This window comes from Hirundo rustica, chromosome 2 (assembly GCF_015227805.2).
Source record: "Hirundo rustica isolate bHirRus1 chromosome 2, bHirRus1.pri.v3, whole genome shotgun sequence".
Lineage (NCBI taxonomy): Eukaryota > Metazoa > Chordata > Aves > Passeriformes > Hirundinidae > Hirundo > Hirundo rustica.
This window is the reverse complement of record NC_053451.1, coordinates 31,960,318-31,986,008: the sequence shown is the minus strand read 5'-3', so window position 1 is coordinate 31,986,008 and position 25,691 is coordinate 31,960,318. Positions and strand designations below refer to the sequence as shown.

At 40.2% G+C, this 25,691-nt stretch overlaps 1 protein-coding gene across 9 annotated transcripts in view; it reads left to right on the top strand.

Moving 5' to 3' along the window:
- TENM4 (teneurin transmembrane protein 4) overlaps positions 1-25,691 on the top strand; it is a 585,909-nt gene that overhangs the window by 442,534 nt on the left and 117,684 nt on the right. For all 9 annotated transcript variants that reach the window (XM_058419235.1, XM_040055308.2, XM_058419240.1 and 6 more), the window contains 2 exons: positions 3,337-3,537; positions 20,765-20,950. In XM_058419235.1, the coding sequence (XP_058275218.1) occupies positions 3,337-3,537; positions 20,765-20,950 (387 nt within the window). The remainder of the gene's footprint in view (positions 1-3,336; positions 3,538-20,764; positions 20,951-25,691) is intronic.

The following is a 25,691-nucleotide window of genomic DNA, read 5'->3' as shown; positions in this document are numbered from 1 at the left end:
ATTTAAGAATGACAACAGCTTGAATTAATTTATGGTTGTCTTCATGTATGCTGGATAAAGATTTATCTGAAATGGCTTTATTTTATAGGCAATGAAAATAGGCTGAATTGGATTCAGACATTCAAATGGCTTCTAATCTAGCAATTCTTTTGATGTGTTAAACGTATTGGAGTGGGATATCTCTGATGAGCATGGCTTCAGTAAATGTTAGAGATGAAGACAGTATCAGCTTTTATAACAATAAGGCATCTCTTGAGAAAGCCTCATTTTGGCTTAAAGCACTATTCAGTGAAGCTGTGGGCCATGCAAAACCCAAAGATTGTGACTACTGAAGTATCTTTAAAGCATCTCTGTAGACCTCTTATTTACTAGATCATATCTTTACTGGATAAACAGAAATGAAAAGATCCTGATTTTGCCTCCAGCCAGAAGTGTTTAATGTGTGTAAATCATAGTGAGATTTGCCCTTTTTCTAACAGGAACCTTTATTTCCCTGGTCACGTTTAAAGCAAAAAATGCCAGGCACTGCTCAGTTATTTTATATTATCACTGTAGCCGGGGACAGTGTCAGTCCCACTAGGTCAAAACTTGAAAAAGGAGGAAGAACAAAGAGAACATGTTTTTTCTTATGGGCTGCTTAGTATTTTTCCAAGCATGAATGTTTTTGATATTCAAGGCATAATTTGTATTATGTTGTGAGGGGGGGAAGCAACTCAGAAATATGCCATGTGGGAAATCTTGAGAATATATATATATACACATATTTAGATTTAGTAAAAAAGTTGATTTATACTATTTTTTAAACTGCTTTTACTCTTTAATTTCTCTTCTAAGAAGGGCCATCTGGTATTGATTACTTTTTATTATTTCTCAGTTCTTGTAGCTTCACTACTTGGTCCATGTTTATAATGGGTTTTCATTCCAGTGTTTCTTCTGTCTTTTCTTTTTACTCTATAGAAGTTCAGCAATGTTTATAAAACATCAGCCAACAATCCTACGCGAGTTTTTCTTTTCTCCTTCCTTAGTTTATTGGCCCATATTTTATAAGGCATGGCCTAAGCCAGCGAGACATTGCAGGGAGGGGAGCAAATTTAAGCAGTGAAATATGAGAAGTTACTCTTTGGGCACGGAATAAGCCTAATAACTTGTGTGACCAATGAAGCATGAAGCATATTGGGGAAAAGTGTAGAAGAGGCACTAACCTTGCTTGCTGCATGATTTATCTCCCTGGCAAAGATTCTGCACAAGGGTAAACTATAAACAGGGCATTTTCCAACCAAGAATTTGACCATTTGGGACATTTTCCAACCAACAAGACAAACATTTTTTTTTTTTTTTTTTTTTTCTTTTCCAGGTATACTAGATCTTGTCTGCTCTGCCCTCATGCCCAGCTCCCCATCTCTGCTTCTCCCAGAGCTGAGCAGCTAAATTTGTCAAGCAGAACTCCCTAAAAATATGCCATTGTACTCCAAATCCACTAAGCAATTGATTAAGAAGAAAGCAGAAGCCTGTAATCCTGTTGCAGGGCCCTTCCGATGGTGCAGAAAGCCTAAAGAGATGGAGCTAGTGAGGCTGAGATTAAAGTAGCCATTGTGTGTGACATTTTCTGAAAGGGCTCATTTCAACATGAAAAATGGCCTTGGGATTATGATAAATGGGGGGTTCTGACATGCACATTCCCCTCCTATAATCGTCTGTGTTAGAGCTGAGATAGCAGATTGTCTGCCTCCTGTGATGGAGGCCCCTGTAAAACTCACCTTTTTCCCAATTGACCTTCAGAGGGGATGATTAATTGCCTGGAGGTAGCCTCTTGTCAGTTAGCCTGTGATCTTTGTTCTCGATGTTCAAACCATCTGCTGAGAACGGACGAGGCTGCTACTCCATCCCTTAGTCCTTTTCATACTTATTTCTGCTGAGAAAGAACAGGGCCAGGACTTCAAGGGTCTCATGCTAAAATTGGCACCCTCGCTCCCAGCTCACTAACAGTGAAGGAGATTTATGGACTCATCCTTTCCAGCCTCTTAAAATTTTTGAGGATTGTTCCAGCTATGAGCAGAGCTCCAGGAATCAAACAAAAAAGAAAATTCTCTCTCATGCCTTGGGATAGTAATAACTGAGCCATTACTTGTCAGACTGAGAAGGGTTTGAGAATCCAGGGAATTATCAGAGCAGCTGTTGTGTTTCCTTTTAAGGTTTCTGGATCTTAAACAGGTCAGTGGAATTCTTACTAGCTTTTCCAGGGGTAAAAACTGAACCACAAACCTGCCGTGTGTGTGGTGGCCATGTTCTGCTCTGCTGTATCAGAGCCAGAAGCTGGACAGTTTTCCTGTGCTTCTTAGCCAGACTGACACTTGTCACCAATCCCCAGGGAACTGCCACACACCGTTTGAAAAGATGGGAAGAATTTCTCTAGGCTGTCCTATCAGCTTTTATCTATAAATAGACAATCAACTCCTCCAGTCAAAAAAAACTTCCCAGTTTTTCTGGGAGGGTGTCTGGTGCATTTCATATTTTTTGATTGCTGGGTGAAATTCCCCTGTGGGAAGAGCAGCTGACAGTTGACTACAAAACACAACTCAGGAATCAGGGAGGGAGTACATTTGGTCTTTTGGTATACATTGCTATACCCCTAACTAAATAGTCTCAGATCTTGTTAGGGAAGTGCCTCTTTGTGGGGGGAAAGTAAACCTCAAACATTTTAAATAGAGTATTAATTGATCCAAAATAAAACCAGAAGAACACCATTATTAAAAAAGGCAGGATTTTGTTTTAATCCTTATTCCAGAAAAAAGGTCTATGGATATATTTCAATGTGAAATTTCTCTAAGTCTCCATGAAACCTGTATAGATTTAAGCACATTCTTCAATTTAAGCATGCATTTTGCTGAATAAGAATGTCAGCTTCTGCTGAACCTTTATGCAAAATTCTCTCCCAGAAATCTAGGACTCAGCTTCAAATTCATTAGTAATAGTAATTTAGGTTGTTCTAATGGAATAAATGAAGACACAATCCATGTATGATAGAATATTATTCTTATTCGATTCTTAATTGATATTAGCCTTTTCCTACCGGAAAGATCACTTATTAGTGCAGACCTGCGTAAAAGAATGGATTCCATCACTAGATTTTTCTGGTTTTCACGTAGGTGTTTTAGGTCTCACTGCCTTTTAGGGCCACTGACTTCTTGCACAAAGCACCTGCTTTGTTCACAGTGAGGCTTTTTGGCTGAAACCTTGAGATACTGTGTAAATATGTTTGTGTAGACAGCAGTCTGATAGCTTTTTTCCTGAAATACCCATTTGCTTTCTCTGTCTGCTTCCTCTTCCTTCTCACAGTTGACTGCATGGATCCTACCTGCTCGGGACGAGGCGTGTGCGTCCGAGGAGAATGTCACTGTTCAGTTGGCTGGGGAGGGACAAATTGTGAGACTCCAAGAGCCACTTGTCTGGATCAGTGCTCTGGTCATGGGACCTTCCTCCCGGATACCGGGCTCTGCAGCTGCGATCCCAACTGGACTGGCCACGACTGCTCAATTGGTAACGTCAGCACTGACTTACTGTTAGTTTTTCATTAAACTTAGCGAAGTACTCAGGCTTAGATCTGCAAAAAAAGTGCTACAGATGTATTCCAGTGAAGCACATGTAGGGCATGACTGGAAGGAGAAATTCCATAGCTCAACTACATAAATAATACTGCTACCATTGCTGAGCACAGAGTAATATCATAAATAACTCCATTAAAGCCACCTAGGATTGCTATTGTTCATTATATGGCTGTAAATGTAATTGATGTTCTACATATAACTTCTTGTTCTGGTGATAGTTCTTGATGAACCCCAGTAGCCGCTAAAGGGTCTGTTTTGATTTTTAGGAGATGACCAAATAATCTTTAGTGGCTGTAAACAAGAAGGAAGATTTGGTAATCTGTCAGATCTCCTTTCCCTTCTGAATTCAACGCTTGTGCTTTTCTAGGCTAGGGGAGGATGAGTGCTTCATGAGGTTCATATTAAAAGGTTGTCCTCTAACAATTAAAAAATAAGTTTACTGAGGAAAAGTATTTATTAGTACAAGCAACTACCAAGAAGACACATTTTTATACGCAGTTTTGTGTAGAGGTTTGGAACAGCGACCTTCATTCCTCCTCTGAATGGGCATCTTGCTCAAAATCTGCATCAGGTATGTGAATTGAAAGCTAAAGAAAACCTGTTCAGGACCCTTTTCTTCCAAATGCAGTTAGCTGTTAGAGGCCACACTAAAAAATAGTGGAATACCTTAAATAGTTAGAACCTATGGAGCGTCAGTCCTCTTTGGCTTTTGTCCTGTATTGTGTGCTCACAAAAAAAAGAGACCGCAGCAATAACAATTTCTATACCTTACACAACTGGAATGGAACTAGGCCAGAAATCCAGGGCATCTCAGTATAGGCAGTGAAATGAAAGGAATTTTCAGCAAAGCAACCCAAAAAAAAAGCTATTAGGAGAGTGGATATAGTAGAAGAATTATGTAAACAACATTTTCACTGAGGAATTGCTATCATGAGTAAAGAAAATCAGGTTAACTGTTTGCAAGTATTTTAAGAGAGTAATTTCCAAGGATGAGGCAAACTGAATAAACTGGTGCTGAGAACATAAAGAAAACCCTTTTGACGATCATCATTTAGTGCGGATGTTGGAAGCTTGTCATAAAGTAAAATTGACTGGACTAAAGAAGCAGAAGAGAAGGCTTATTCTACTTGCCTGGGGCTGAAACTAGGTTGACGAAAACTTTTGCAGATGTAGGTAGGGAAGCTATCATGTGTTGAAGGGAAGATAAATTTGGTGCCAGGCTTTTCCTTTCCCCATGTTAACATCTTCAATTCCATACTCTGCTGGTTTATTTTTAAAACCAATGTAAGGGGAAAGTTAGTCATGTATTTGTAGTTTATAGCATAGTTCGTAATTGAGTCATTGTTCTGTGTTTGTACAGAGGTTTGGGGATTGCAGGGATGGATTTAGAAAAAATGTTTATTTCTGTGTGCAAACAGAATTCACTTTCCCATTGTTAACCTGCAGGGTCGTGTACAGATGATTTATAAGCTTTCCTTATACTGCTTTTATAAATCCATCTAGTGCAAACTTTCTTTTGCAGCATGAAGTTATTTGAGACAAACTTGAGCATCATTCCAAGACCTTTTTCCTCACTGAGCTGCTTGTAACATTCAGGTTATTGTGCCTCACAGCTAAAATCACGGCTAAGGTGATTTGTAAACTTCTACTTCCAGCCCAGACCTTTCCACTGAATTGATGACTTGATTTAAAAGACAGATTTACACACAGGATATGTGGTACTTTCGTTGCATCTTTAAAATAGAGTGAGCAGGCATGCTATTGCATGTAATAACACACTGCCCAGCCCACTGGGGTGGAGCTTCTGTAGAAGGATCTTAAAAGGACAGGTTTTTGTTGTCCTGTAAAACAGGACCAAACAGAACAGAAGAATTACTAAGGGGAAGAACTAAGTAGTTGCAGAAATCACCCTCAGCTCAGCAAAGCAGTTAGGACTGTGTTCAGTCCCAGTGAAATCTGTAGAACAGTGCGCATGTGGATTTGTGCCAAAGGCGGGCCCTTTCATAAACCACGTGGAGAGGCATACCCTAGAAACAGCAAAATTATCTGAAAACCCAGAATATGAGCAGGCACAGTGGATTCTCCAGCTCTTACCACCTTGAAGTTAAGAATAATACCTGTCTACAGTGCTGTATGCTGTGTTCATTTAGGTTATTGGGCGGTGTGGAAGCAGCAGCTGAAATCTGTGGATTGTCATATGTAGAAAGTAAAACTAGATCCTCTTTGAACCTTAGACTCCATCTTTCAACTAAGTGGGTAGATTTTACCTGCCTTTAGTGGTAATCTTAGAGAACACGTTACTGGGTAAAACCCTCACTTTTTACAAAACAATAATACTACAGAAATTTCTGTTTCCTGTTTGTATTACCTTTTTTCATTCCACTTAGCCTTCATAGATAAGCTGTGCCAGTTCAACCTCTTGTGAGAGATTCCCATTCTGAACTGCATTGTAGGAGGCAGTAGTTATATGTTTGGGGGTTTTTTGGCTTTCTGTGTATGCCCACTGCCAAGATATGTGGAGACAGGGCTGCTGCCTTACTACCTCAGAACTGTTACTCAGGGGAAATGCTTCTCAAACATATTCCACTCTTTGTGTAAGGGACAGTTTTGTAGGATCGCTCTTCCCTCACTATAAACTTTTTTTGGCCGATTCCCAAATACTAGAAAGAGTATCTTAGAGAAGGATACAGAAATAACTCCAGAGATAACTTGTACTGAGGAATAAAAGTAGTATTTTGGTTTCTCTAAGATAATTAAATCACTTCCTTTTTGCATCTTAGTACTGTTGCACAAGCAAATTCAAAAAAGTCCTTTATAACCCAGTTCAGCTAAAAAGTCCAAGGCAATGCCTAGTACAAGAAAGGCAATTAAGGAACCACTGATCCTAACCCTATTCCTCCAGTCTGCTGTCATAGATCTTCTGTATCCCAGGCTTTTGGGGGGCTATCTGCCTTCACCTCTTATGAACCCTCTCTGGCAACTAATGAAGCCATAATGGGGCAGGTCTCTTAACCTCTTGTTGTCTGAGTGTAGTGGGAAGAAGGAAATTATCTGTGCTGCAGTGTGAAATAGAGCTTACTATGTGATATAGTCTCACTCCTGACCTATTTAAACTGGGCCAACTATTTCTGGCTAATCAAGAAGCAGCACACCACATACCATCAGACATGTTTGCTGACTGCAGTGAAATGAATAGGTGAGTCATATCAACTGCATTGGAGGAATGCACCGTTTACCAGAGGGATCTCACTGATGCATCAGTATAATCCCAGGCCCATCAAAACAGTATTGGGCTTGATTGCAAAATCATTATTAAAGGAATTAATGATTCCTTCAGTCTCCTCAATTTTAAATCAGTGATTTTCACACTGTTCTGTCTTTGGTAGTTGACATCTTCATATGCACAGTATTCATTCAAATCATTGCAAAGTTGAATATACAAAGCAGCAATAGAAATTACGTTCTCTGTGTCTTAAGTGTACTGACTTTTTCTGGGCAGTTGACAGTGGTTGTAGATTGACCAGCATGCAGATAAGGATTCCTTCTCTATCACTCATTCATAATGACTCATGCAGTTTATGCACAGTTGACATCCAGGCAGTACTTCAGACCCTTAAAAATACACTGGAGAAGAGCAGTAATAGAAATAGTACTTTGCATGTGGTAGTCCTAAATAGCCAGTGGAGACATAAAATCATGGGCTGTATATTTAACGATAAGACTTAGAAACTGGAAGCTGAGGCTCAGTAATGAAGAAAGAATTTATGATTATTTTACATCACATTTTGAAAAGACTGAGAGAGCGTGCCTGGCCAGAGACTGGGGCTGAGCTTATATGACCATATCTCATGAAATCTAGTACTTTGGTCCTATTACAGCTCCTCTCATCACTTCTGCTGCTAACATGGTTTTCTGAAGATACAGCATTTGATTTTATGACTGCCCTTTTGTCCCCAGTGTGGCAGGTATGAAGTGCTGCTTCCCAGTGACTTACTGACACATTTTTTTTATGAAGGTCTACAATCACAAAAATACTTAGGCATTTAAAATTTGCCTTAAGCAAATGCAGATTATCAAGCTTTGCTACAGAGTTGTGGAGAACTACATATGGCAGGTATACCTAGATAAACCTGACCTCCAAACACAGTGGGGAAATAGTGTGGGTAGCTGCAGTGTAGCAAAAGACCAAGTATTTACGTATTTACCCACCTTCCATGACTCTACTTACTTTCAGTAGGTTGAGAAGTTGGATTTAAACTAAAACTAGCATGGTGTGTGAATCCATGTCTGTGGTTGCAGGGAAGCCATATTCTTATAATTTATTGTACAGTGAGTTGAAGTCCATGGAAAAGCTCCTATTTACTCTGAAGGAGTATGGATCAATTGAAGGCTATTCACAAACAATGATTAGATTTAAGATCCTGTATCAGTTAATGGTAATGACTGAATTTTTTAGTATCAGTTTAGTTGTATAAATTAACAATGGTGAAAGTCTTTCAGGTAGCACCGGACAGAATTCCCCAGCACAAAGTCAGTACAGTTCATTGAAACAGGCATCTTTTCCCTATTGCAATTAATAGATAAAGAGAACATGAAGAATGAACATTTTTTAAAGAGTTAAGCTGGAGTAAATGCACCTTTGCATTGAAATGTCTTTTTTCACCAGGAGTTGTGCAGAAGACTGTTGCACACATGCACGTGCAGGCACACACAGAGTCACAGAAGCAGTTCTCATACATTTTATCAGACAGTGTCATATCCTATTGTTCAAACAGCACCAGGGCTAACACTACGTGTGTGATAAAATTTTATTTCCTTGAGCTTACTGGTGTCAACTTTTGAAAACAAAATCTCATGTTAATTTTGTGCCATGCCCAAGGCCACCAGGGTAAAAATCCATCCTTAGAAAATGTTCATATAAATTTTCCTTTAAACAGTCATTTTCTTCAGGGGTAAAAATGTCTCTCTAAAAGATGGATATTACATCAGCTCTGACAGGGGACAGGCTTGTACCACACTATAGACCCTTTTTAATGCCTAAGTAGTTCCTGATTTGTCTTTTTCTTAGCTTTAAAACCCACATGGAAGAACAAGAGAACTAAACCTCAGGATGCAACACTTAAAATTGATAAACATCTTCATCACTTAAGAAAAACTCACTTGGTACAGCTATGTAATCAAAGGCCACTTTGAATGCTCTTCCTTCCTCTTGTAACTTGTTCATCTTACTACCCTGGCAGAGCTGTGAGAAACATTAATCTGGGGCAGTTGAAACTTTGGTAGCACAGTATCTTCAAAGCTGGTCTTCAGAAGATACCATCAAAATCTGTTCTGGCTCAATACCTAAATTGCAGACTCATCTTTGAAAGCCTTACTTTGGTCCTTTAATGGTCATTAAAAGCCAGGAAATATTTTGTATCAGCAGGAATTTTATTCTCTGCCTTGCAGAAGCATAACATGCTGATTTCTGAACTTGTGATCTCCGTCATTTTGTATGGAGAAAAGTAACTTTTCTCTCCAAGGGAAAAGTATGTCCAGCCCAGTGCACACATAAGCCTCTCACAGGCTCTGCCTGGCAGACATCTGCTCTGTGGATTGTGAAGAAATTAGTGAATCTGGAGAACCAGCAATGTTAATAAGTACTGTCATTGTGAAAAACATGAAATTTTTTATGTAGTTGAGTTCAGGCGTACAGATTTTAGCCTACCCATTGCCAAGATGAACTTAGCCTTTAGAGTCTTCTAAGCTTTTTATTAAAAATGCAATAAAAGACTAAAATCTGCCCAAACCTTTGAAATAAAAGTATTCAGGGAGGCTTTAATTTGAATATCCTTTTACTCCCTTTCCTTTTGTTTATTAAAAATGTGTGTAAGGAGACACTGATGTGGTGGAAAAAAAGATAATAGTTGAAATAGGCTGCAGTTATTTTTGTGGCAAGTCCAGTTCTTCAAAAGTCCAAGTATCTTTGTGCTCAGGAGATGAAAGGGACATAATAAAGGGAGGGAGAGAACTCCCACTAAGATAGAAAATACAACTTACCTTTCAGATATGGAATCCTACTTTAAATCTGATAGCTGAGAAATTGTTTTCGGACTTTTCCCTTGCCAACCAGAGATGCATCAAACTTCTGTCAGCTCTGGGATGAGCTTAACCACTTAACCACTTTACTTTTAACCACTTTTCTGCAGCTGTCCATGCAGACTTGGTCAGACACAATGACGAAGGGAAGATTGAAGGAACTGAAAACTTGTATTCTAGCTTTCATTTCAGACTTGGCCAAAACCAGTGGAAGTAATGATATCATTAGTCTGTCTCTGACCATTAGATCACAAAGCTTTTGCTCTGATTAGGTCATGTCTCAGGCTGAGAATTGTGTGTGTCCAGTCGCGTAACAAGCAGTCCCTGGTTCTCATTGACCTTAGGCATCTGTGATGAGTAAAGCTTCTCTCTTGTATCAGCAGTAATCAGTGAAAATTTATGGACCCCTACAAAGGGCAGTGGGAAGACGATTCCATCCCCTATTTGTTTTCAACAATGATTAGGGCTAATTCCCAGCATGCCAGTTTCAGTTCAACATTCTTCTCTATTTCCAAAGTGTGACCTCAGCAGTCACACCATGAGCTCAAAAGTTCTTTTTGTTTTCATCAATTAAGCTTTGTGTTGTGGGCTTTTCTGACTGAAAGCAGCAACGTTGTACTGGAGTCAGTGGGGCTCATGTTAATGTGACTTGTTGGAAAAATTTCATAACACCACAAGATACTAAATTCCATGTTTAAAACAGAGTACTGTTAAAATATTATGTTTCGAGGATGACTGAGCAATTAGCATGTTTGCTTGTATCACTGAGAACTTATCATTTGTATCACTAAGTCTCAGATGGCCAAATTTTGGCTTCTTCTCTGACTTCGCCTTTAAAAGGAGGAACCTCTTAATTCTTGCATCTAGACCTCTGCTGCTGGCTGTTCCTGCTTTTAACCAGGATACTGCTGCAGTATCACCAGGGCAGATACTTGTGCTGAGTCAGTCTCTGCCATGATCTACCTTGATCATGCTGGATAAAGCCACCCATGACTCAGCAAGGATGGTTGTATGTTCCATGTCATGGCTTTTCCACTGGCGTTCAGTCAATTCCATGCTGTTGTTGGTAGATACCTCCTGTGGCTGTGACCTTACACTCCAACCCAATTGGAGCTCATCACAGAGTTCCTGCAAAGGTTTATTGGATGTTTTCAGCTTCATCAAATCATATTTGAGACACTGAACTACGTTGCCCAGAGAAGCTGTGGGTGCCTCATCCCTTAAGATGTTCAAGGCCAGGGTGGCTGGAGCTTTGAGCAACCTGTTCTGTTGGTAGGTGTGACTCCCTATGGCAGGGGATAGAACGAGCTGGTCTTTTATTTCCCTTCCAACCCAAACCATTCTATGATTCTATGTGTCATTCTAAGTTAGAATGTCTAAGGTGAGATAAAAAGGAAAATAGTCTGTGAGTCAGTAAAACAGAATAACATCAAAACCAAGCAAGAAAAAGACAATTTAGTATCAATGGCTGTCATATAATAGTGGATTGGTGTCTACTAAAGGCCAGAAATCCATCATTTAATAAGCTGTCTGAAGTGGATGCACTGGAATTCATATATTCTCTCTACCCCCTTCCAAATTATAAGACATTCATACTCTAAAAACGATAATCACCATTTGCACTAACAAGCACTTTCTAATGATGTTGGCAGACAAAAGTTAGAAAGCTCTTTGGAGAGAGCTCTGCTGCTTTTCAGTAAAGGAAATACCTTCAGATCAGTGTTGGAGCATATGTGCAGCATAGCAAACAAAAACCTTCTGGAGCAGTTACTGCTGCATCCCATTTGTGTGGATAGACACATATCTGACTTCTGGATATGTCAGCCCTGCATGTTTCATATGTGTTCTGTGTCTCCTTTTGAAGAAGATGAATAACAATAAAATTTCTAAGTTCTTTGGCTAAATGTTGTCTGAAGAAAAAGAAATCCATATTGGGACTGAGCTGTGAGTAAGGGAATTCCCAGCAAATCGAGCTTGTGATCACTTCACGACACACATTTGTAAATTATCTGTTGAATTTATTTTAGAAAAAAACCCAAAATGTATGGAATTGGAAAAGAAATCCATTCTTTTTAAGCATGAGCAAAACAGCAGGAGCTTTTTTGCTGTTAAATTCTCTCTTCCTTATGGACAGAGATGAAATTAAATTAACCCAGAGAAGAATTCTTCTTAGGAACTTCATTTAATATATTAGGAATTGTTTCTTTTCTGGGAAGCTTTAACACATCCTGGAAAGCATAGAGATTCAATTAAGCATCAAAGAGAAAAATACAATCCTGCACTTTGGGATATTTATTTTTATTCAACAAATCTCTGCTCCAGGAGATGCCTGAAGCCTGACAATACCTGGCATTTCATGTCCTGCTATTCAACAAGAGACAGTTTAAAGCAGAGTTCATAATAATAAATAAATGGAAGGTTGACACAAGTACAAAAGTAAATCACAGCCATAGAGGACATGCTTTAGACACAATGTGATGGTCAGTCCTTAGCGTATAAAGCAAGGATGAAAGTAGAGTATAAATACTGTAGAAACTAGAAGCTGATAAAAAGCACCACAGCAGTTTAATGGAATTTCATCGCACAAAATTACAACTTTCCAGACAGGAACTGGAAGACCTTTATGCAAATATGAAGCAAGCTGAAATTGTGCTTCGAAGTGAGATACTTTTTAAAAGATGTTCCATCTGTACCAGTGTACATGGTGCACCTAATGGTGTACATTGTGCTCCTGTTCTCACTGTTACTGTTTCCGGCAAGAATTCCCAAGAATCCCATTGTGCTTGATCCTGTATGCTTAGCAGAGTTAGAGGCTCAGTCTTGGAGGACAGACATACAACTGTTTAAGTATATTAGTATACCAAACTCCTTCAGTACTCATTTTGGAGATGGAGGGTAGGTTCCAGGGCAGTTATGGACACATCTCCTGGATCTGCTCAGCACCAAGTGAGGAGCTGCTCTGTGGACTATTTATTCATTCCTAAATTAGGCATCTCAGGGGCACCCCAGTTCCTGACTTGGATCTCCAGAGAGAAAGATCTAGAAGGGGATTTGCAGAAGTCTTTCATTTAAACACAAAGCTGTTTATGTCAGCAAAGAGCTAAATACCAGGAGAAATCTGGGAACAAAGGTGAAATGGGGTTAATCTTTTGTGTCTTGTTGAGGGCCAGAGATGGGTCCTTTCTTTTGTTAGGGATTTCCACCAACCCTTCTCCTAGATACAGCTCAACCGCTTAGAGTGAAAACTCTCTCCTCTTCTGTTCTGAATGTGTTTTATACCTCCTTTATGCATACCCAATCTTTCTGCAATTGTAGAGTTGCAGAGTTAGCCCTCCTGCACATGTATTGAAGACCTGTATTCAGTCTTCCTGCAGAGCTGGCAAGAACCTGCATTCAAGCCAACTCAGATGTCCTGGTTAGGGTCACTCTGTAATGCAGGATATACCTTCCCCAATGCAGGCATTCCGGGATGCTCCTGAGGGCTTCGTGTTCAGGAGGTGAAAATTCAGGTGTCCAAGTCACATTTCAAAGCCGTTGCTGAAGGTCAGCATTTTTGGTGATGAGGGGTGATAGCAAAGCTGATAGATTCATTTTCAGTCTCTAGAGAGTAACCTTTAATCTTGGTTTCCTCATCCATGGAAAGAAAATAAATAACTGTTACCTTTCAGTTATATTCATTCTATTGAGCTGTGTCAAACACATTAAGGCTCCTGAGTGGAGCAGAGAGTCAACTCAGTACCAAAAGCTTAATTGCACTCATAAAAGGATAGGGTTTATATTTATAGACATAAATAATTATTATTATTTCTACATTAGTAATACTTACATATTCGGTGTATGCTTTAAAAATAAATAAACAGGTTATTTGTTTAAAGGCATCAAATTATGCAGACTATGTGCTTTCAGTACATGATCTCTGAAGGTAAAAATGCGCCCCTCAATGAATGACATGGACAGAACTTACACAATCATTCCCTGTTCGCTACTGAACCAGGATGGTTTTCAGAGGATTTCATGCTAAAGATCTGCTACTGGCAGTGACAGAAAATCCACTCTTCTTTCAGGTTTTTTCTTGCTCCCTAGTTTGATTCTTTCCTTATAACATTTGTACAAAGAACAGTTTTAAAAGCTAATGTGCTTTATGTGTTCTTCAGTAACAGCACAGGGGTTCATGTCACTACAGAGTTATCAAATCACAGGAATGAGAGTTTCATAAAACTGCAAAATGTGTTTCATTATGAAGAATGTCTTTAGCACTTTGCTGCTATCTAAATCATGTTGATCAGGCACCTTCTGGTTTTTCCATCTATATCTTTGTATTTCTCGCTTTTGCCAGATACTCCCCATAAATTTCCTTCTAAAGCAGGTTGTGAAAACAAGGCTTAGCTCCTCACCAAACCCAGCCTTTTTGCTCTGTACAGTGCCTCTCTCCTGTGCTTTTCTGGGGAAAAAAACAGTCTGTCTGGGGCTGGAAATGGCCTCAAATGAGCCAACTTGAAATGGGAAAATCCCAGTTAAGGCTGATTTTTAATTATTAAATTTTCTATTAATATATTGAAGGTCAGTGGAACTGACCCAGTTTTCAGGAAGCTCTGAGCAATTTCACCTGATCGTATATTTTAGCACTAAATCCATATTTATTAAAGGATTTAGCAGACAGGTCAGAATCAACTAAATCTCTGATTATGCATCACATGAATGCTAAAGAAAAATTTTCATCTGCATTTCTCTTCTCTAAGCTGGAAAGCTTTAAACTGTTGTCGGGCCAGTTTTAGGATATGTAGGGTCTAGGGGTAAACATGTAAAAATGGATTTGCTAGAAATGAAACACAACATTATTATCACTTTCCCAACTCTGATCTTTAACGTAATGTGAAAATAATATGAAAATCTGAATTATGCCATTTCCTGTGTTGGAGGCTCCTGTGTCTGTTCCATCAATTAAAAAGGGCCATGAACAAAACACTGGTGGGTTAGTGTTTGATAGATTTCTTTTCCCACTTTTCTTCTGAAATATCAAAGGCAACATAGCAGATGTTTTGTTCTTAAGGGGACAGATTTACGTCAGTTTTTAGCAGGATATGCAAAAAAAAAAAAAAAAAAAAAAAAGAGAGAGAAAGAAGCAGGTACAAGTGTTTTTTTATTAGTTTGAGTAATTGCTTTAGTATTCTAACTTCTGAAGTGCTGTTAATGGACTGTGACCTCATTATACCTGGCCCAGTGCTAATGCAGAACAAAAAGGATAATCTTGGCCTGAGATAGTTGAGATTCTTAAACTTTAAGTGAACAACAACAGAGAGAGACATGCTGATGGAGATAAAATCAAATTGCATTACAGTTTTCGTCAACACTCTGTGGAGAAGTTAAGGCACGTCAGCAGCCACTGCCACGATTTTGGGTAGGATTCAAGATGGATTAGGATTTTTAAGAGAGCCTTCAGGAATTCTGAGGCAGTTTTACCAGACCAGAGGAAAGTCCCTCCCCCAATCATGAAGAGATAATGAGAAGGAAAAAAAAAGTCTAAAAACTAGCCAGCAGGCAGTTGAGTCTGGGCTCATAGAATCATGAAATGGTTTGAGTTGGAAGGGACTTTAAAGGTCAGTTAGTTCCCAGCCCTCTGCCATGGACAGAGACACCTTCCTTTAGACCAGGTTGTTCTGAGCCCCAATAAGGAGCTGATTCCTGGTGGGGATGAGCAGGTCCTGGAACTGGAGATGAGTAATTTCTTTTTTGATTATTTGCATGAAAAATAAACAGAATCCTATTGGAATAACATTATCCTTTCCTAAGAATATTGTTTATGGTAACCTAAGACCTCTGGATGAATCACCCCAAGCTCAACAATACCATGAGCACTGCCCACTCCAGAAATTCTCCCTGAAAGAGATTTCAAGTGAATCATCCTCTGGAACTCTCTGTCTTTCCTTTATTGACCCACAGAGGGCAATTAGGCTCAATTCAGTTCTTCAGGTAAGACTGACATAGCATGAGGTGAGATTCAGGCAATGCAAGACATAACTCCAAGACAATAACATGACAAAACCCCAGATGGGAATGTTGATACAAACATGATTACTTAGAAAAAAGCCTGCATCCCTTAATCAGTTACCATCCATCAGTGCCCTCTGGTAAGTACAAACATCAGGGAGCAAAATACAAGGCAATGCTCCAAGTCCAGGTGTTTCTCACAGAGATGCTTGGCTTGATTGTACTTTTTCAGGACCTCATATTAAGCCTCATATTTGCTCTTAGAATCGGGCACCAGATTTACTCATAGGATCCCCTCTCTTCAAGGAACTACAAACAGCTTTGAGAGGTGCACTGTGAGATGAGGTAAAACACAGTGCACCTCTAGGAAAGGATAAGGAGTGGCTAAGCTCTTCATACAAACACTGGATGAGATTAAAGATGAAAGGAAATATTTAGTCACCTTTTGGGAACAGCTGGTGTGAAAATATTTAACAGGCAGGTCTTTTATGCACAGGCAGAGCATTCTAACTAAGCTTAAATAGGCAGCAGCAATATAATGCAGCTGGCCAGTCTGTGAATACTGTAATAGGAGAATTAAAACCTTTCCTTCCCATTTGCTCATGCAGCTCAGATGGTAGCTAATCATGTCCTCTAATTTTAACAACAGAATTGGGAAATGTACCCAAAAAATGCAGCCTCTAATAAGAACAGAGGTGACAAATTCTGTCCCTGGGACTGAATGACAAAGAAACGATTCACCTGCCCTTTTCTGTAAAAAGCCTTAGCTGTCTTATTCTGTCCAAAAGACATGTATTTAAGTGGAAGCTTAATCTGAAATCCATTTTGATCATTTTTTTGAGTGCCACCAGAAAAGTAAAAGCTACTCTGACTATTTAATCACCCATTAGAAACCTGTGAGCATTTAGGAGGGCTATGTTTGTAAAGGACCAGGGCATGTAGCAGGTTGTGTGTTGTAAGGCTATTTAAATTGTAGGGTACCCACCTATCTTTAAACTGGCAATGAAATGGAAGATTTAGTTTTGAGAGTTCCTGGCTCCTGGTTTCCTGTCAGAAGTAATTAAACTACATTTTAGGGAGACTGTTGTAAATAGTTTGCTTTACAAGTGTTTTTCACAGCTCAGAGTCTGTGTTAGAGGTCTTGGGGTCTGGGAATACAAACCTCCTTACATGTCCATTATATATGAATTATACATTCATAACCTGGAACCTGCACACTTTTGTGTGCATGGGTGGTGGTTTGGCTGGGGTCTCAGCTGGGTGGGAGATGAAACCCAAAATGTTCCCAGTATTCCCATTCTGGGTTAGCCTAAGATCTGTTTGGTTATACCATGCAGTGCATATCCCTGGCCTACGTGTGCAAGACTGTTCCTTGGCAGCATGTTGTCTGAGAAATATTTCAGTCAAGATATAAATGTCCCAAGGGGTTTTCCATCCTTTTTCATAGGAATGACTGCATAGAGACTCTGCTTTTCTGAACCTGATTTTTTTTTTTTTTCTCTCTCTTTACCATTTTTTAATGCACTCCATTTTCCTGGTTTGACACTTTTAAATAACTCCAGGAAGGCTTCTGACTGTCACTGCTCCTATTATCTCTGGGTTTTTTCCCTCCACCCCCAATCTGTAGACATCTGACATTTCCATCTTACCTATAGCAGGCAAGACTGCATATTGGGGCATTGAGGAGTTCACGTGCCTGTCTCAGAGTTCACATTTACCTGTGGATCTATCACTCTCCTTCTTTATGCCTTGGTTACTTTACCTGAAAGGTGTAGTACCTGAATCAGGGGTACCCTCAGTATCCATATAGGCTTGGAGATGAGGGATTGAGAGCAGCCCTGAGGAGAAGGACTTGGGGGTGGATAAAAAGCTGGACATGACCTGGCAATGTGCTTTCACAGCCCAGGAAAGTCGGTAGTGCCCTGGGTTGCATCTAAAGTAGTGTGGCCAGCAGGGCGAGGGAGGGGATTCTGACCTTCCACTTTTGTGAGACCCCACCTGCAGTGCTGCATCCAGCTCTGGGACCCAGCTGTGGGGGTCTCCAGCACAAGAAGGATGTGCACCTGTTTGAGCAAGTCTAGAGGAAGCCACAAAGATATTCAGAGGACTGAGGCATCTCTGCTATAGGGACAGACTGATACAGTTGGGGTTGTTCAGCCTGTGGGACAGAAAGGCTCTGGGGAGACTTTATTGTGGCCTTTTTACTAATTAAAAGGGGTTTATAAGAAAGATGGGGACAGACATTTTAATAGAGCCTGTAGTCATAAGATGAGGGATACTTTTAAACTCAAAGAGGGTCAATTTAGACTAGATATAAGGAAGAAATTTTTTTACAAATACAAAGAACAGGGTATAATGAAGGTGTGAAGTGACCAAGCTGGCGTCCTCTGGATTGCTTGGTAAACTGGGAGCAAAAAAAATTACATCTGATTTGATATTCTGAGATCAAAGTTCAACACTTGTGAATGAAGAATGTAAACTAATAACCAGAGAAGGGATTGCAGTCTTAACTAGAATAGCCCTATGGTAAAAGCGTGCTGGAAAGCACCAGAGGCTACAACAATAATCTTTGGAGTTCAAGTTCAAATACCAGTACTCGGAGACTTGGTACTTTATCAAGGTATTTCCTTTCAGCTTGATGAAATTTTAGCAGCATAAATCTAGCTTTTGATTTTTTATCTGCTGTTTCCTTTATCCTTCCCCAGACTTTGTTTATCAGGTCAGCCAAGGATAACCAAATTTGCTTACTTTTTTTTTAGTGCATCTTTACTGCTATATTAACCCACTGCAGGTCCTGTGTGTTCATCACCACCCTGACCAGCCCACACTCCATTGCGGTGCTGTCTGGCAGTTGGGGAAAAAAGTAGAAAACTCACGTCTGGGCTCCAGCCCTTCAGCTAGTCAATAACTGCCCATCCCTTATGCTCTTACTGGGTACTGTAGTATATTACCTCCCTCGCAGCTAGGAGCTGTGAAAATCCGTGTCTCGATGCCAGATGCAAAATAAAAACTTCTGACAGCAACTCGAGCCCTTCCTCAGCCATGCCTTCATTGTTAGATACTGTAATTTCTACTTGCTTCCAATAAATCCTACATTAGATTCTGTTCATCGCAACAGCAAGCGGTGTGTGCACATGCTCTGTTTAAGTATCCAAGATGCCCAAGTATTTTTGCAAGTTTCATTATAAATGATACAGACAAGTTCCTGAGTGTCTTAAGCCCATTTGAACTCCAGAGTTCTTTCACTAAGAGACTTAAGCATATAGGACTGAATGTTTGAGCGGGTTTGGAGACATCCATGATGCTGCATTAAAAGGAGTTTTACTGCAAACTGGAAACTGTTCCAGCATCCTCAGCTTTTTGGGAAGCAAGAGCTAGATATTGTTCTCATGTCACGTCTGGAAAAGGTGTATTCTAGACATGCAAGGCATTACTGTTGTTCCTGTCATAAATTACCCTTGTCCAAAGAACTCTGTGATCCTTTTCATCATAAGTCAGTTTCATCGTAAGGGGCTGAAGACCTTGCAGCTTCCTGCTGTGGTGCACCACTTCAACTCCTGGAGCTGAAGTGGGTGTTCCAGCCCAATATTAGGAGCACATCAAAAGTTCTTGAACAGCCCAAGTGTCCTGTAAATGGGGTATTCAAACACTAAAAGCAGCTTACGTACTTCTGAATTTCAGTCAGGTGTGATGTTAATGCAGGCTGAGAAGTTTTGAATATTTTATGTGCAGCCAGTGACACAGAGAAAAAATGTGCACTGGTACCCCTTTCTGAGCTTCCAGCCCAGCCCTGCTCAGCAGTTCTGTTCTTATCTCCATGTTCCCAAAAAGGAACTTTGTCCTTATCTATAAAATGGCTCAGTGAAGCAGAAGTCTTGAGGTCAAAACATTTGGGAATGTTTTGGGAAGCCCTCAGGCAGAAGTCAGAGAGAAGACCTCATAGGCTGAAATACTGTGAAATGCCTCTGCTTCAGTTGAGGAAGGGAGAGTGTAGTCAGGGTGGCTTATGAGAGATGTAAAGTAGCAGCCAAGTAATGAGCCTGGAGAAGAAATAAATTCATTTCATTTCATCTGCAGTGCTACACTGCATCAGTATTTGGGCTTTTTTTTTTCCCTTGAAATCAATCCTGCATAGTAATGGTGGTAACAGGTACTTTAACACCTGATTCATGGGTATCTCTTCTCCACCAAGTCTCTGTTTTTCCAAATAAATACAGTGTAGGTAAAAACAGATAAAAACAGTCTCCCAAATTCCCGCCAAGGCTATGCCAGGTTTTAGACAAAAGTCTGTTGCTCAGAAAAAATATTATCCCTGTGTCCTCAGGCCTACTGGGGCTCAGGGAGGTTTGGGAAGGCCAACATCCCTGAAAAGGCAAGGTCCTTCCAAGCTCTTTCCTTTTTGGAGGTAAGTACCAAAATATCTGGCTGTAACTGTGCTTCCATTAACTCTGATAAGACTTGGGAACAAGCACCATCCTATCAGCTCCAGTGCATGTGGCTCACAAAAGATGCAGTTATACCTCTGAATGTCTGTGAGGGGATTTTTAATGGGGTGGTAGGAGAATAGGGACATAGAAGATGTGCAGATTTGGTAGAAATAGAAATACCCTTTCCTAATTTTAAAGAGAGAAGGATTTTAATGAAACCCATCCCCAGAACTGTGGTTTAAGAAGTCATAAACAGGCTTTGCCAGCACTTAACTTTAGCATCAGTAGCTTATCAGCACATTGTTTCCACACTTAACGAGATTTTAATTAAATGTGACTTCTGTTCTGCTTATTGGAAGAGCTTTCCCCTTTAGATTTGAGCATCACAAAAGCTTGAGGAGTGAAAGAGAATTAGAAAGCAAATAGGAGGATCAATCTCAGCAGACCTTTGCAATCCATGTCCATCTCTTTCTTGTAATATACTTATTAGATTCTTATTGTCAGGGAGGATTAGTGTTACGAGCTCTAGGAATTCCTTTCATTGCCCCGTAACGCGAGGTAGTGAAGTGTGTCTGCTGTTCTTAACAATAACACTCTGGATTTTCCCCCTCTCCCTTCTCTCTCTCCACCCATATCCCCTGCTCTCTGTTGTCTCCTCTCCCACAGAGATTTGTGCAGCGGACTGCGGAGGACATGGCATTTGTGTCGGAGGCACCTGCCGCTGCGAGGAGGGCTGGATGGGCACAGCCTGTGATCAGCGAGCGTGTCACCCACGCTGCAATGAGCACGGGACCTGCCGGGACGGCAAGTGTGAATGCAGCCCGGGCTGGAACGGAGAGCACTGCACTATTGGTAGGGAGAAAGAAAACCCGACTCCTTTTAAGAGAATAATTGATGGTCAGGGAGGAGAAAAGGTGCATGCTTAATTGAATATGTGTGACTTAGTGTAGCATGAGCACCTTTGTTCTTGGATTTCAAATTCTGATTTCATACATTTTCATGTGGGAACAAGACAAAATGTCCTTTCATTTGTTGGTGACGTGCCTATATATATTTTTTATTATCAGACATGAAGTACACCTATGTGGTGTTTGACAAGCCTTTAAATGTCAGATAGAAGCTTTTTTTAAAAACATCTCCCTTTACCTCTCTTGAGAGGTCTTTCTCTGGCCTCCAAGACTCCTCTGCACTATGGTGACAGCATTTTTAGAAACATGCATCTGATTTGAAGTTTTCTTTCCTTTTATTTGCTACATTATTTGCACTGTCACTTTGCTTACCAGTATAAAAGAGGAAACTGCAGTCAGATGATTTCTGGCTGGTATTTAACTCTGTCTTGCTTATCCCTTGTCTGTTTGGCTACCTTTCTAACCATTTCACTTCCCTCTCACTTTGCTTCTGTATTCCTCATGCACTGGCAATTTTCATGATCTCTCTCTGTCATGTCTCTTGTTATTGATATTATGAATAAGAAGCCAACAATATGCCTAAGTCGTGCAAAGAGGTTCAGTTCTCATGTTAAGCAATTTGCATCATTATTAATGAACTGCCTTGGCTTTACCTTTTTCATTCTCGCATTTAACTACTTAATGCATTTTCCCTTCTTCCCTTCTATCTGATTGTCATGCATTCAGCCTCTTCAGTTCTCCTTCCATAGTCAAGCTATAAAATCAGTAACCCTAAACTCCCCAGATACCTTTTATTGTATACTAATAGAAAACTAAATTAGTGAATCCAGTTCTTTTCTTAGTAATGCCTGTGTGGACCTGAAAAATTTCAGCTGACTTTAGAAGAATTGTTCCAGAATGAAAATTCTTCTCTAGTAATTTTATTTTAATCAGCTTCTTTTAAATCAAGAAAAATTACCTCTATATTACTTTCATTATGTCATGGTAACTAAAAATCACATTTCATCAAGACTAACCACTAGCAATACCTGGGCAAATATCAGCACTGTTATTGTGTGGATTAGGAGCTTACTTACATGAGACATCACTTCCCTTGCTTGAACACCAGGTGCATTTGCACACGCAAAGACAGGAAATGAAGCCTGATCTCAGTATTTTAATTTCAGCATTAGGATAATGGTGCAAACCATATCTGTGGCTCAACTCTACTTATCATTTATTTATGCTAATGTCACCCTATCACATTGTGGTCTCCACATGCATCCCCCTAATGAAAAATATATTTTAAAACTTCCTCTGTCTCATTAGACATTGCATTCTGCTTTCTTGTCGATGTCCCTAGCAGCTTTCATTTCTTTTCCTGAGAAGGGGATAGAAAAACCCATCTTTCCTAAATTACTTAAAAATGAAAAGAGAGCAGTCCTGTGTTAATTGAAATCCTCTCTTTCTATAATATTATTTTATTACCTTTTATTCAAGCAGTTTGTTTGGGAAAACAACACAGATTCATGATAGAGCTAAAAAGGAAAAAAAAAAAAAAAAATCAGCAAAAGGCCCCCAAATCCAGGGGACAGTTTTATATGGAACTTATTTATGCAGGGAAAAAAAAAAAAGCCTGATTCATCCCCTTAGTGCCATTTTATTAGTTCTGCTGTAAAACCAAAATGCCATTAGTTCAGTTTATGATAATTCTCCACACAGCTGATATGCCTAGACTGTTTTCGAACAACAAGCTTTTACCTTTCATGGTAATTAAATTCATTTGTAGTATTCCTCACTCTAAGTGTAAGTGTTTTCATGGGGAAGGCCAGCACTGCAATGCAGTCAGCATTGAGATTTTACTGTTGCACACTCTTATTTCTTGTCCTGCTACCTTCCTGCTGCAGCACTGCCTTGGATTAGTAATCATCCTTTGATACTCAGAGTACTGGAGCAACTCTATTTCTTTTCACTTTTCCCCCTTCTCATCTCCTTGCATGGTGATTTAGCAACAAATTTGTACATAGTCTCTTGCCTCCGAAGCTGTAAACACTATTTCCTACAGAATATTTCATTGATAAATGTGTAGAATATAAAGGAGATTTGGCAAAGTCATAAAAACCCAAGAATATTGAATGGCTTTAGCAGGAGTAATAAGCTAGTTATGTTGGCACAAATGAAAGGACATTGACTTGGAATTACATTAAGTATGTGGAAAGCATTCCCCTCGTCCTTGTGTAATTTCCCTGCATGGCAAATTGTTCTGTTGGTGGTAATTCCATACATGTCTATGTCATGGCCCTGTTTGCTTTAGCACTGACAAGCATAAAACCCCATTGCTGAAGTGATGCTTTACCAGTATTGCCGTGTGTGCAGGTAACACAGTAGAAATGGACAATGCCAGTAAGGGGCACTTCTTCCATTTCCTGTCGAGCATGTGTAAGAGTAAGACATCCTTTTGTTTTGTAGGTTATAGAAGGCTCTTTCTTATGGTGTTCAAGGTACTCTGATCCTGGTGGATTAATGTTGTGTGCTCCTACAAAGAGTTGTGTCACTGAATGTACTATCTTGATTGCTCACATTCAGAGATTTCATTAGAGTAACTGGACTACAGTTACAGTTAATTCCCAACTAGGAAATTGATGCAGAAGTTTGCATTCATCATCCCAATTCAACAAACTTAGTGCAGGAGAGTAGAGCGTAAAATTGATTATCTAACTGCAGGATTCCTGAAATCCAGCAGAATGTTTCAGTCAGTTTCTGAAAGGAACAAAACACACCATGACAACAGTGTCGGTGCCAGACTCCCGTGATGGGTTCTCCAGCATGTTCCAAATTCATCCCTAGTTAGAGACATTGCAGGAATTCAGGTTTCTTCTGTTCTGGCCCAAACTACATCCAGGGAACATGGGCTTTAGGAGCATTGAAATTAGAGATGAAGCAAACTCTCTTACTGTGGTCTCTGAAAGGCCAAATTACAGCTCAGCTCTTTAGTAGGCTTCTCTAAGGGTTTGCCTCACAGGAAGCAGCACAGGAAAATTCCTGGGTTTAATAGAGTCATAGAATCACAGAATTGTTTGGACCTTAAAGATCATCTAGTTCCAACCCTGCTGACATGGATAGGGAACCTTTCACTTGACTAGGTTGCTCCAAGCCCCATTCAATGTTGTCTTGAACACTTTCAGGGATGGGGCATCCACAGTTTCTCTAGGCAACCTGTGGCAGTGCTTCACCACCCTTCCAGTAAAAAATTTCATCCAAATACCCAATCTGAACCTGTCCTCCTTCAGCTTAAGGCTGTTCTCCCCTGTGCTATGATTACAAGCCCTTGTGAAAATTCGCTCTCCAGCTTATATGATTCATACAGGGTTATTTAGAAAAATAATGGCAGAGAGAGCTTCCCTGTGTGGTGGAGTCGGGATATTCACTATCCTTGAATAGCCTGGACACAAGACCAAAGCCATCTCTGGAAGTTCAGTTGCTGCAGCTAAATACTCCAAAGTCTCTGGAGACCTGAGGGACTAGCAGCTAGCTCTCCAAACACTCCACAGCCTACCTTGCAGGATTTCAAAGCACCTCAGTGCCTAATCCCCATTGATCTCCGAAAAAGCTCCCTGTTTAGCTCCTTTCAGAAATCTGGTCCTGGCACGCACGAGTGATGTATGCAATAACAATGCCCAGACAGACAGGCAGACAGTCTGTCCCACGCCGGCTTCTGCTTACGGCGCCATCAGCCTGAGGTTTGTTTTACATAGCAAAACTCTGATTTTTGAGAAATGTGTCCCTTTATGTTTGCCTTTCATCAGTCTTCTTGCATAAATAATCACATGTGTTCTGAATAGCTGAGGTTGTAATCAGTGCCTCTCCATTTCTGCTGGAGCGGCTGGAATCCAGACAAGGCACTTTACAGGTGGATCCTGGTCTCTTTGCCCCAGCTTTCTTACACATCACTTATGCCCTTTGAATCCATAGAGCAATTCAGTCCATGCATGGCCCAAGACAAAAATAAGCCTAACAGTGTCTGAGAAAGGTTCTTCCTATCTTGTAGATGTGGTGCTTTGGGACAGGGTTTAGAGGTGGACCTAAAAGTGCTGGGTTAGTGGTTGCACTCGATGATCTTAGAGGACTTTTCCAACTTTAATGATTCTGTGATTCTACCCTCTGCTCAACAGTCACTGCTCAAGTGTATCCACAGCAGAAGCTGAGCTCTGTGTGACCCTCTGGCAGTCACCCTGCCTGGTTGAGATAGGTATCTTTGAGCAAGAGAAGACCATGGTTATAGCAGTCAGTGGGAAATTCACACTTGCTGCTTTGTCCTGATATGATCTTGAATCAATCTGAAGGTAACCTGGCCTTAAATAGTTTGGCAGCATATTTGCCAGTAAATGTTAAGCACAGGCGAACTTCAAGGACAGTGTTTTCCCTGACCCTGTAACATGAACTTCTTATGTTGTCCCTTGTTCAGGAATGGATGTTTACTTTCTCCTCTCCTTTACATTTGTGTGATCTCAGTTTAACACCAATGATTTCCCTGAGGCTCTGTCCACTTTGTCTCATAGGAAAGATAAAGGGAAAAAGAATATTTGGGAAATTAAGAAGGAGAGCGTAGTGGGAAGCAAGTCCTTCTCAAGGACCTGCTTGCAGCATTTCTCACTTCTCTCTTCATTCTCTCCCTCTCTATGAGCCAAGAGAAGTATTGTTACCAT